General features: G+C 41.8%; 1 protein-coding gene and 1 pseudogene across 1 annotated transcript; one reads left to right on the forward strand and one right to left on the reverse strand.

Annotated features, from left to right (window-relative positions):
• The first annotated feature begins 429 nt into the window (after positions 1 to 429).
• On the forward strand, positions 430 to 10,068 carry cfd (complement factor D (adipsin)). The gene is made up of 5 exons (XM_088354586.1): positions 430 to 579; positions 3,211 to 3,367; positions 7,302 to 7,443; positions 7,506 to 7,796; positions 9,770 to 10,068. The coding sequence occupies exons 1-5, from the start codon at positions 519 to 521 to the stop codon at positions 9,929 to 9,931; spliced, it is 813 nt and encodes a 270-aa protein (XP_088210712.1). The 5' UTR covers positions 430 to 518; the 3' UTR covers positions 9,932 to 10,068.
• Positions 6,203 to 6,368, reverse strand: LOC148352188 (U2 spliceosomal RNA; annotated as a pseudogene).
• Positions 10,069 to 12,012: the final 1,944 nt, after the last annotated feature.

Below are 12,012 nucleotides of genomic sequence, written 5' to 3' on the forward strand. Positions count from 1 at the left end.
AATCTACCAGTATTAAAAGTCACATTTATGAGTTAATGCATGTTTTTTTGCCTTTTATTCGATTCAGTAGTGTTTTGATATAATGAATGACATCCTTTTTCACCACTAGGGGTCGCTATATATAAAAGAAAACCTAGAACTGCCAACAAAAAGAATGAAGCTCTCTCTGAAACTGCATAAATCAGGCCTATAATGTCTCTGATGTGTGTGTCCCCTAGTATTTTTCCACCATTCCATTTGAAGACTATCCCAAATGCTCAATAGGGTTTGGGTTTGGGGACATGATTTGAGGGTTTTTGCCTTTTAGCAATCATCCTAGTCAGATATTGCGGGAAATTTGCTTTGGTTGCTGCCTGTGATGTTTTCTTTTGTTTTTGTGTTCCTTGCCATGAATTATGCCTGCCGCCTTCCTGTTTTTATTCCCGAAAGGAAGAAGAGGAGGAGGATGAACTCCCACTTCCTCTCTGCAAGGCTTGAAAACATCCCAGCAGCGAGGACACGGGAGTTCATTTTCCGCCATGCCGTCCGAGAAGACAAGCGTGGCTGTGGCCATCGTTTTGGCGGGGTTCTTCTCGTTGGGTGAGTTTGCCAAAACGCCGGGCAGGGTTGGGTAGGGTTACTTTAACTGGATTACTTTCAATGACTTTTGGATGACTCCAATTCCAAATATGCTAATAAAAGACAAAAGAAGCTAAATATGAATCAAATGATGACTCACAACACGTGGTAAGCTTTCTCTCCTGGCTTTGATCTCTTTGATCTCCGGCAAAACGAACATCGAATGCGACCAGGGTTGGGTAGGGTTACTTTAACTGGATTACTTTCAATTACTTTTGGATGACTCCAATACCAAATATGCTCATAAAAGAGAAAAAAAACTAAATATGAATCAAATGATGACTCACAACACGTGGTAAGCTTTCTCTCCTGGCTTTGATCTCCTAGATCTCTGGCAAAACGAACATCAAATGCGACCAGGGTTGGGTAGGGTTACTTTAACTGGATTACTTTCAATGACTTTTGGATGACTCCAATACCAAATATGCAAATAAATGACAAAAGAAACTAAATATGAATAAAATGATGACTCACAACACGTGGTAAGCTTTCTCTCCTGGCTTTGATCTCTTTGATCTCCGGCAAAACGAACATCAAATGCGACCAGGGTCGGGTAGGGTTACTTTAACTGGATTACTTTCAATGACTTTTGGATGACTCCAATACTAAATATGCTAATAAAAGACAAAAGAAACTAAATATGAATAAGATGATGACTCACAACACGTGGTAAGCTTTCTCTCCTGGCTTTGATCTCTTTGATCTCCGGCAAAACTAACATCAAATGCGACAGAAACAAAATGAAAATCAATCCAAACAGCCCTGCTGACAGGCAACTCTCCCTACCTGGCCCGCTGCTGCATCTTGCCTAGCAGGCAGAAGAGAAGACCGAATCGATCCATCAGCAGTGTTGGGGATAACCCTGTTATTTTTTCAGTAACGGGGTAATCTAGCTCATTACTTTTTCCTGCCGTTACAACGCTGTTGCATTACTGAAGGTCAAAAGCGGTTCGTTACTTTGAATGAAGAGTTTTTTCGCTCTTTTTGGGATCAGGTAACCATTCGAAATAGCGAAAATTTCTAAATATTTCAGTTTTTGTTTTCTGCGTTTTTCATAGTTAACGTTTAAGCGGGGTTGGGTAGGGTTACTTTGACTTGATTACTTTCAATTACTTTTGGATGACTCCAATACTGCTATCCACTGCTGATGGATCGATTTGGCCTTCTCTTCTGCCTGCCAGGCAAGATGCAGCAGCGGGCCAGGTAGGGAGAGTTGCCTGTCAGCAGGGTTGGGTAGGGTTACTTTAAGTTGATTACTTTCAATGACTTTTGGATTACTCCAATAGCAAATATGCTAATAAAATACAAAAGAAACTAGATATGAATAAAATTACTCCATTTTGTGCAGGCTCGGTGAGTAACGGAATACATGGAACGGCAAAATTGATGTTGACAAGCTGTTTGGATTTATTTTCATTTTGTTTCTGTCGTATTTTATGTTAGTTTTGCCAGAGATCAAAGAGAACAAAGCCAGGAGAGAAAGCTTACCACGTGTTGTGAGTCATCATTTGATTCAAATTGAGTTTCTTTTGTCTTTTATAAGCATATTTGGTATTGGAGTCATCCGAAAGTAATTGAAAGTAATCCAGTTAAAGTAACACTACCCAACCCTGGTCGCATTTTATGTTAGTTTTGCCAGAGATCTAGGAGATCAAAGCCAGGAGAGAAAGCTTACCACGTGTTGTGAGTCATCATTTGATTCATATTTAGTTTTTTTTCTCTTTTATGAGCATATTTGGTATTGGAGTCATCCAAAAGTAATTGAAAGTAATCCAGTTAAAGTAACCCTACCCAACCCTGGTCGCATTTTATGTTAGTATTGCCGGAGAGCAAAGAGATCAAAGCCAGGAGAGAAAGCTTACCACGTGTTGTGAGTCATCATTTTATTCCTATTTCGTTTCTTTTGTCTTTTATTAGCATATTTGGTATTGGAGTAATCCAAAAGTCATTGAAAGTAATCAAGTTAAAGTAACCCTACCCAACCCTGGTCGCATTTTATCTTAGTTTTGCCGGAGATCAAAGAGATCAAAGCCAGGAGAGAAAGCTTACCACGTGTTGTGAGTCATCATTTGATTCCTATTTAGTTTATTTTGTCTTTTATCAGCATATTTGGTATTGGAGTAATCCAAAAGTAATTGAAAGTAATCCAGTTAAAGTAACACTACCCAACCCTGGTCGCATTTTATGTTAGTTTTGCCAGAGATCTAGGAGATCAAAGCCAGGAGAGAAAGCTTACCACGTGTTGTGAGTCATCATTTGATTCATATTTAGTTTTTTTTCTCTTTTATGAGCATATTTGGTATTGGAGTCATCCAAAAGTAATTGAAAGTAATCAAGTTAAAGTAACCCTACCCAACCCTGGTCGCATTTTATGTTAGTATTGCCGGAGATCAAAGAGATCAAAGCCAGGAGAGAAAGCTTACCACGTGTTGTGAGTCATCATTTTATTCCTATTGAGTTTCTTTTGTCTTTTATTAGCATATTTGGTATTGGAGTAATCCAAAAGTCATTGAAAGTAATCAAGTTAAAGTAACCCTACCCAACCCTGACGCCGGGACGTAGTCAGAGATATAACGGGTTCGCCGTTTTCAGGAACGGCCATCGTCGGGGGCAGGGAGGCCGTGGCTCATTCCAGGCCTTACATGGCGTCCATCCAGGTCCCGGAGGGAGACGGGATGAAGCACGAGTGCGGGGGCTTCCTGGTCGCCGACCAATGGGTGATGACGGCTGTGCACTGTCTACCGACGGGGTAAAATCTCCCTCTTTGAATGAAAGTGTTCTTGATAGTTTCCCAGTGATATCAACATTATCATGATACAGACACAGAGAACTATCGAAATCTAAACTTCCAAATCAAACTCATACCAGAGCCAGAGGCCGGCGAGATCGATACCAGATACACGGGCAGATACCGGACAGACTGGGTCGATACCGGACAGGACAGGACAGACAGGATCGAAACCAGATACACGAGCAGATACCAAACAGACGGGATCGATACCAAACAGGTCGGGACAGACAGGATCGATACCAGATACTGAAGATTGGAGTGAGATATCAGACAGGACGAGACAGACGCAATCGATACCGGATACTGGAGACTGGAGTCGGATAAACAGGACGAGATAGAGGTGATCGATACCGGATACTGGAGACTGGAGTCGGATAAACAGGACGAGATAGAGGTGATCGATACCCGATACTGGAGTGAGATATCAAACAGGGTGAGATAGACGGGATCGATACCAGACACTGAAGACTGGAGTCAGATATCAGACAGGACGAGACAGACGCAATCGATACCGGGTACTGGAGACTGGAGTCGGATAAACAGGACGAGATAGAGGGGATCGATACCCGATACTGGAGACTGGAGTCAAATATCAGACAGGATGAGACAGACTGGATCAATACCAGACACTGGGGACTGGAGTGAGATATCAAACAGGACAAGATAGACGGGATCGATACCAGACACTGGGGACTGGAGTGAGATATCAAACTGGACGAGATAGATGGGATCGATACCAGACACTGGAGACTAGAGTCAGGTAAACAGGACGAGACAGACGGGATCGATACCAGACACTGGAGTCTGGAGTCAGATAAACAGGACGAGATAGAGGGGATCGATACCCGATACTGGAGACAGGAGTCAGATATCAGACAGGCCGAGACAGACAAGATCGATACCAGACACTGGGGACTGGAGTCAGATATCGGACAGGATGAGACTGGCGGAATCGATACCGGATACTGTTGCAAGATATTGGACGGGACGAGACAGATGGAATCGATACCAGACACTGGATACTGGAGTCAGATATACAGGACGAGATAGACGGGATCGATACCCGATACTGGAGACTGGAGTGAGATATCAAGCAGGACGAGATAGACGGGATTGATTCCGGAGACTGGAGTCAGATAAACAGGACGAGATAGAGGGGATCGATACCGAATACTGGAGACTGGAGTCAGATGAACAGGACGAGTTAGACAGGATCGATACCTGATACTGGGGACTGGAGTCAGATACCAAACAGGACGAAATAGAGAGGATCGATACCAGACAGGATACACACCAGGATACCGGACAGAGTCAAAACACACATCTTGCGGGTGCAGAGGTTCGTTGGCGGACTGACGAAGGCTGAGTGAGAGCACTGAGCTTAAATAGGAAGGAAGCCAATCAGGCAATGAGCCGCAGCTGGCGCCAAATGGGCGGGGCCAATTGGGGGGCAATGGGCAACCGTGACAATAAGAGTAATGATATCGCTTAAGTGGTTCGTGAGGATTCTAGATAAGATACCACACATGACTTCCCTCAAATCTAAATTCTAGTTCTTGTATCATGATAATGTTAATGTCATTAAAAAAGGTCGTATTAAAGGGACAGTGTGTAATATGTAGTGCCCGCTAGTGGTACAAAAAAGCTTTCATCCAATAAAAAAACGGTTTTGAATCCAGGCAAAAATACATGAACTATCATACCAACGTTATTTTTTTTCTTTTGGATTAAAATAGTAGGTCGAGAAATTTGCATTCCTTTTATTTAGTGGAATCCCTGCCTGGAGGTCGTGGCAGCCATGTTTGTTTGGCAACTTGCTGCTACGCTGTTCTCTGCAGCAATGGTTATTGTCCGTCTCCAATCTTTTTCAAGCTGTTACTATTTAGCGCAATGGGCACCCAGTTTGATGCATTTCTATACAGTAACAATTGATCATGTTATTACTATGTTGTTACTATGTTATTACCAGGTTAATTGTTGGAATACAGGTAAAATAGTCAACCATTGACCATAAAATTACTATGAGCCAGATCTGGTAAGCTATTTTCAGAAAAGATAAACAGGGATCTATGTTGTCCTAAGTTGGAGACCCCTGCACTAGACAATACAGTGCCATCTGAAGCATGTGAACGCCTGCATGGACCAGCTGGCAGAGATGGGAAGCTGCGTCGTGGCCGTCATAGACTTTCTGGACTAGTTTACAGGCTGCTGTCATGCACTTTCCGGACAATTTTTCAACATGTTACCTAGTGTTTACTATGTGAGGTCCCTTCTCAAGGTTTCTCTTTTTCCTCACGCTGAGATTTTGAGTTGTTCCTTGCCCGCATGTTGGTTTAAGATCAGGTCATTGTGTCATTGTAATCCTGTGCGGTCCTTTGAGACATTTTTGTGATTAAGGGCGTCATAAATACATTTGACTTGACTTGACTTGCCATCGAGTTATCAAATATTACCCACTGGGCCTTTAAAATAATTGAATTACCGTAAATTCCGGACTATAGAGCGCACCTGATTATAAGCCGCACCCACCACACTTCGGGAGGAAAACCGATTTTGTACGTACACAAGCCGCACCTGTATATTAGCCGCGTGCTCCCACATTGAAAAAATGCAACACAAACACAAAATTGGGGTTTGGGGTTTTTAAGGGTTATTGATCTATCTTCGTTATTCATTATCCATTATCCGTTATCGGTCAGTTCATAATACGCTACAAAGCCTAGGAGCCGGGACACTTACTCTCAGCCAAAAGGCCAAGCTAAGGTCCTAGCCCTAAAGCCTTGCTGCGATCATTGCGAATGCACCGTTCCCGGAGGTACTGCAATACCGGGCCGATGCGTGGAGTGGACAGAGCTAGCTCATATTCCATCTCCGAAATGCAAAAATCAAAGATAGTGACTTCATAGAAAGTACACAAAAGGCCAAGCTAAGGACTTAGCATCAAGGCCAAGCTAAGGACCTAGCATCAAGGCCAAGGTTAACCCATACCAGACACAGTCCAAAAATCACAGCCGGCAAAATGAACGGAAAATGATACCGGTAATTAAGGTTTGATGCAGACCTGCAGAGTCCGGGTGCCCGTTGAAAGTAATCCAAGGGAAAAAAGTCTATATTTCCAAAGGTAAGGGTGGGAAAAATATATATCCACTATTGTCGGCCGCGTCCGCAAACACGTCTCACCTTTACTCCACTTCCCGTCAGCCCGCGTTTGCCCCGCCCCTTCTTTCTCATTTGCTCGTGCAAAACATATCAGAATAAGTTTCTAAAATAAATACATTACAAAAATATACAGTTGCAAATACATTTTATACATGGTTACACATATTTACAAAGAAAGACGGTACACCGAGAGAGTTTTCAAAGCTTTAATAATAATAATATAACTTTCATCCCAAACCGTGACTGTGACAGGTAGCAACACGCTACTAGCAACACGCTTGCAAAACAGTAAACAAGTCTGTAAAAAAATATACCGTTCTAAGAAAAATCACGGTGAACCGTCCTCATCTTCCTCCTTTTAACTGACGCCATCAAAGTCGTCTTACTCAGAATCGGAAAGAAACTTTGTTATATAGACGTCGTCCCATGCTCGCTTATTCCAAAACACGCTAGCAACACGCTAGCAAAGTAAAGTTTACGTGCAATAGCTCTGTTTCATTCTTTATCAGACTGTTGATTGCTATTAGCTTGAAAGCTGCGTCATGTGCCTTTCTTATTGCAATTCGCATGATGAGGATATGTCTACGATAATTTAAATTGTGCACAAGCTAAGAAGTTGCAGTCTTCCTCTGCGCATATATTCCAGCCGTCTAAATCTTACCTTTTGTACTCGAGCACCGCTGGCGGAATTTACAGTACTGGGTCCATTTCTCCTTCTGGTCCCACTTAACAGGCCCAACAGCAGAAAGGTGGTCCTGGGAGTTCATTCTCTGAGTCAAGCTGAGGACACCAAGCAGACCTTTGACATCCAGGAGCTCCACAATCACCCCGAGTTCAACCATAACAACTACGACAACGACATCGCTCTCATCAAAGTACGCCATCTTCTTGAAATGATTTTTTCAGGAGATTTCAAGGATTTTTTTGTCTACCGTAGCTGGACCGCCCGTTCAATGCTTCCGAGGCGGTCAAGAAGATGGGGTTCTTGAGGGCCGGCGGCCTCAATCCAGACACGGACGCGGAGGTGGAGACGGCCGGCTGGGGTTCCTTGGACAACCTGGGCAACAGACCGGACAAGCTGAACGAGGCCTTCATCCGGGTGGTACACCCTGCCCTCTGCGCCCGTAGCGATTACTTCGGCAGAAGGTTCACCGCCAACATGATCTGCGCCCATAAGTTGTGCCCGGATCCTTGCGATCTGCCGCAGAGGGTGGAGGATTCCTGTGATGTGAGTGGAAAAACTGGAACGATGGCATCAGGACCACTAGATAGTCATTCTTGGCATTCTTGATCTTCTCATTTTCATAGTTTGAACTGTGTTTCTCAATTATTTTCTGTCACGCCCCCCCTCAGAAGAAGAAATCCTCTCAGGCCCCCCAAGATTGGTCTCTTTTCTTGAAGACCAATCTCTCAGAACTAATAACTGACAAAGATCTTTGGAGCTAACTCGTATAATTATATGAAAAAGTTAAAGCTCTTAAGTCCATCCATCCATTATCTGCACCGCTTATCCTCAGTAGGGTCGCGGGGGTGCTGGAGCCCATCCCATTCATCTTCGGGCAGCGGGCAGGGGACACCCTGGACTGGTTGCCACAGAGACAGACAACTCACTCCCTCTTTAAGACCTAGGGACAATTTGGACCTGACAATTAACCTGACATGCATGTTTTTGGAATGTGGGAGGAAACCGGAGTGTCTGAAGGAAACACACGCAGGCACGGGGAGAACATGCAAACTCCACACAGGGAGGCCGCAGTAGCTGGAATTGAACCCAGAACCTCCGCGCTGTGGGGGCTTTAAAGTAAAGCTTTAAACTTGCTTAAACTTGCGTTCTCAACTCAAGTCAGGGCAATACTTTAAAGCAGCCTCCCCGAGTTAAAGCTTTAACTCGAGTCAAAACTTAAAAGCTGATTTAACTCTAGGGATTAAACTTTTACGGGGTTTTTTAAACTCCAAAGTGATTTAACTTGAGTCAAAGTTGTAAAGCGGCTTCAACGGACCCAATAGCGTTCGTTTTACTCAGTTTTTATTAAGAAAGAGAACAGTGCAGTTCAGTCGGTGAGCAACGCTTGAAACAACAGTGAGCAACGGCAATCCCAAGTGTGGCAACTAAGTCATTATCAAACCTTGCGCAATAGAAATGCAGACCATTTACCATTTAGCATCTTGATTATCCTCAAAAGGTTTGGAGGCCGACTCCCTATTGGTGTGTGAGTGTGTGTGTGAATGGGTAAGTGTGAAGCACATTGTAAAGCGCTTTGGGATGTCTTCATTGACTTGAAAAGCGCTATAGAAATGCAGACCATTTACCATTTAGCATCTTGATTATCCTCAAAACGTTTGGAGGCCGAGTCCCTATTGGTGTGTGAGTGTGTGTGTGTGTGTGTGTGAATGGGTAAATGTGGAGCACATTGTAAAGCGCTTTGGGAGGTCTTCATTGACTTGAAAATCTAGACGGAAAAAGTCGAGTATAGCAGAGTTTCAGGACCAGAACGGAGAAAGGACCCGTTTCTCACAAGTTTTATTGGAAGAAAGAGAGAGGGTTGCGCCCACGATCTGGTGATCGCTGGACGCAGGAAGCAGGTCGCTCTGAACGCGGAAGTGGGATTTCCGTGGCGAGCGATGGCGGTGTCGGGGACGGAACAACGGGACAGGAGAGCAGAAACGTGGTCGGGGTCAGAAGTGAGTTGTAAGCCAGATAGGAGAGAAGACGTGGTCGGGGACTAAAAGAGGTCGAAAAGCCGGGACGGGAGAATAGACGTGGTCAGGATCAAAAACAGTTCGAAGCCGGGAACAGACGGGAGCAAAAAAACAGGACAAGTGGGAGCCAGGCTCGAAAAAGGCTTGTCTAGTGTTCACTGAGGTTCGCAGACGGACTGACAACAGGGGATAGACAGGACTGGGTTTAAGTAGAGGTCGAAAAGCCGGGACGGGAGAACAGACGTGGTCAGGATCAAAAACAGGTCGAAGCCAGGAACAGACGGGACCAAAAAAACAGGACAAGTGGGAGCCAGGCTCGAAAAAGGCTTGCCTAGTGTTCACTGAGGTTCGCAGACGGACTGACAACATGGGATAGACAGGACTGGGTTTAAGTAGGGACAGGGAGACAATCATGACAACGGTAATCATGACACAAAGCTGCACTCACGAAAACAAAAACAACATTCTTTGACAATCATCTTTGAACTTTCTGTTTTTCAGGGCGATTCAGGTGGTCCTCTACTCTACAACGGGGTCGCAGTAGGCATCACGTCCAACGGCGGGAAAAAGTGCGGCCAGGTCCGGAAACCGGGAATCTACACCATCATCTCGCACTATACCGAGTGGATCGATGGCATCATGGGTCTTCAACCCGACGCCTGAGGGTGACGAGGCCACCCGGAACGTGACCGATACTTTTAAAGGGTCACTTATTTAGCTTCGCTTCGTTTTGTATGTTGGGTCGTCGCTGCACAGAAACAGAACTGAGAGCACGGTTAATAAAGCACAGATAATAGAGAGTCACGCAGTTTGCTTATTGAAGGATTTGGGTGGCACAAACTGAAGGTGATTGGTTGTATGGATATCACAAGAAATGTAGTCAAGACAGGTCATTTTTAGATATAGATGTCTAGATAGATAGATAGATGTCTAGATAGATGTCTAGATAGATGTCTAGATAGATAGATAGATAGATAGATAGATAGATAGATAGACATGATTAGATAGATAGATAGATGGATAGACATGATTAAATAGATAGATATGATTAGATAGATGGATAGATAGATAGATAGATAGATAGATAGATATACATGATTAGATAGATGGATAGACATGATTAGATAGATAGATAGATAGATATACATGATTAGATAGATGGATAGACATGATTAGATAGATAGATAGATAGATAGATAGATAGATAGATATACATGATTAAATAGATGGATAGACATGATTAGATAGATGGATAGACATGATTAGATAGATAGATAGATAGATAGATAGATAGATAGATAGATAGATAGATATACATGATTAGATAGATGGATAGACATGATTAGATAGATGGATAGACATGATTAGATAGATAGATATGATTAGATAGATAGATAGATAGATAGATAGATAGATAGATAGATAGATAGATAGATAGATAGATAGATAGATATACATGATTAGATAGATGGATAGACATGATTAGATAGATGGATAGATATGATTAGAAAGATTGATAGACATGATTAGATAGATAGATATGATTAGTTAGATAGATAGATAGATAGATAGATATACATGATTAGATAGATGGATAGACATGATTAAATAGATGGATAGACATGATTAAATAGATACATATGATTAGATAGATAGATAGATAGATAGATATACATGATTAAATAGATGGATAGACATGATTAGATAGATGGATAGACATGATTAGATAGATAGATAGATAGATAGATAGATAGATAGATAGATAGATATACATGATTAGATAGATGGATAGACATGATTAGATAGATGGATAGACATGATTAGATAGATAGATATGATTAGATAAATAGATAGATAGATAGATAGATAGATAGATAGATAGATAGATAGATATACATGATTAGATAGATGGATAGACATGATTAGATAGATGGATAGATATGATTAGATAGATGGATAGACATGATTAGATAGATAGATATGATTAGATAGATAGATAGATAGATAGATAGATAGATAGATATACATGATTAGATAGATGGATAGACATGATTAAATAGATGGATAGACATGATTAAATAGATGGATAGACATGATTAAATAGATAGATATGATTAGATAGATATGATTAGATAGATAGATAGATATACATGATTAGATAGATGGATAGACATGATTAGATAGATGGATAGATATGATTAGATAGATAGATAGACATGATTAGATAGATAGATAGACATGATTAGATAGATAGATAGATAGATTAGATAGATAGATAGATAGATAGATAGATAGATAGATAGATAGATAGATAGATAGATAGATAGACATGATTAGATAGATAGACATGATTAGATAGATAGATAGATAGATAGATAGATAGATAGATAGATAGATAGATAGATAGATAGATAGATAGACAGACATGATTAGATAGATAGATAGATGCCTAGATAGATAGATGGATGTCTAGATAGATGTCTAGATAGATAGACATGATTAGATAGATAGATAGATAGATACTTGATTCATCATGTATAGCCCTTATTCACAAGGTGTCTCAAAGGGCTGCAGGATGGAAGGAAGAAAGAGAGAAAAAGGACTAAAGAGAGACAGAACTGAAGGGAGAGAGAAAAAAGACAGAATGAAAAGAAGAAAGAAAAACAGGACGAAAGGAAGAGAGAAAAAACGAAAGGACAAAGAAAAACAAACAAAGATGTATTTGCCCAGTTTATCTACTAAAT

This window comes from Urocampus carinirostris, chromosome 15 (genome assembly GCF_059441175.1).
Source record: "Urocampus carinirostris isolate Australia breed hairy pipefish chromosome 15, RoL_Ucar_1.0, whole genome shotgun sequence".
Taxonomy (NCBI): Eukaryota; Metazoa; Chordata; class Actinopteri; order Syngnathiformes; family Syngnathidae; genus Urocampus; species Urocampus carinirostris.

Bases quoted from the DNA above. Each gene is read 5' to 3' on its own strand.
- cfd (XM_088354586.1), top strand. From the start codon at position 519: ATGCCGTCCGAGAAGACAAGCGTGGCTGTGGCCATCGTTTTGGCGGGG. The intron at 580-3,210 runs GTGAGTTTGCCA...CGCCGTTTTCAG, and splicing joins GGCGGGGTTCTTCTCGTTGG to GAACGGCCATCGTCGGGGGC. The intron at 7,797-9,769 runs GTGAGTGGAAAA...TCTGTTTTTCAG, and splicing joins GGGTGGAGGATTCCTGTGAT to GGCGATTCAGGTGGTCCTCT.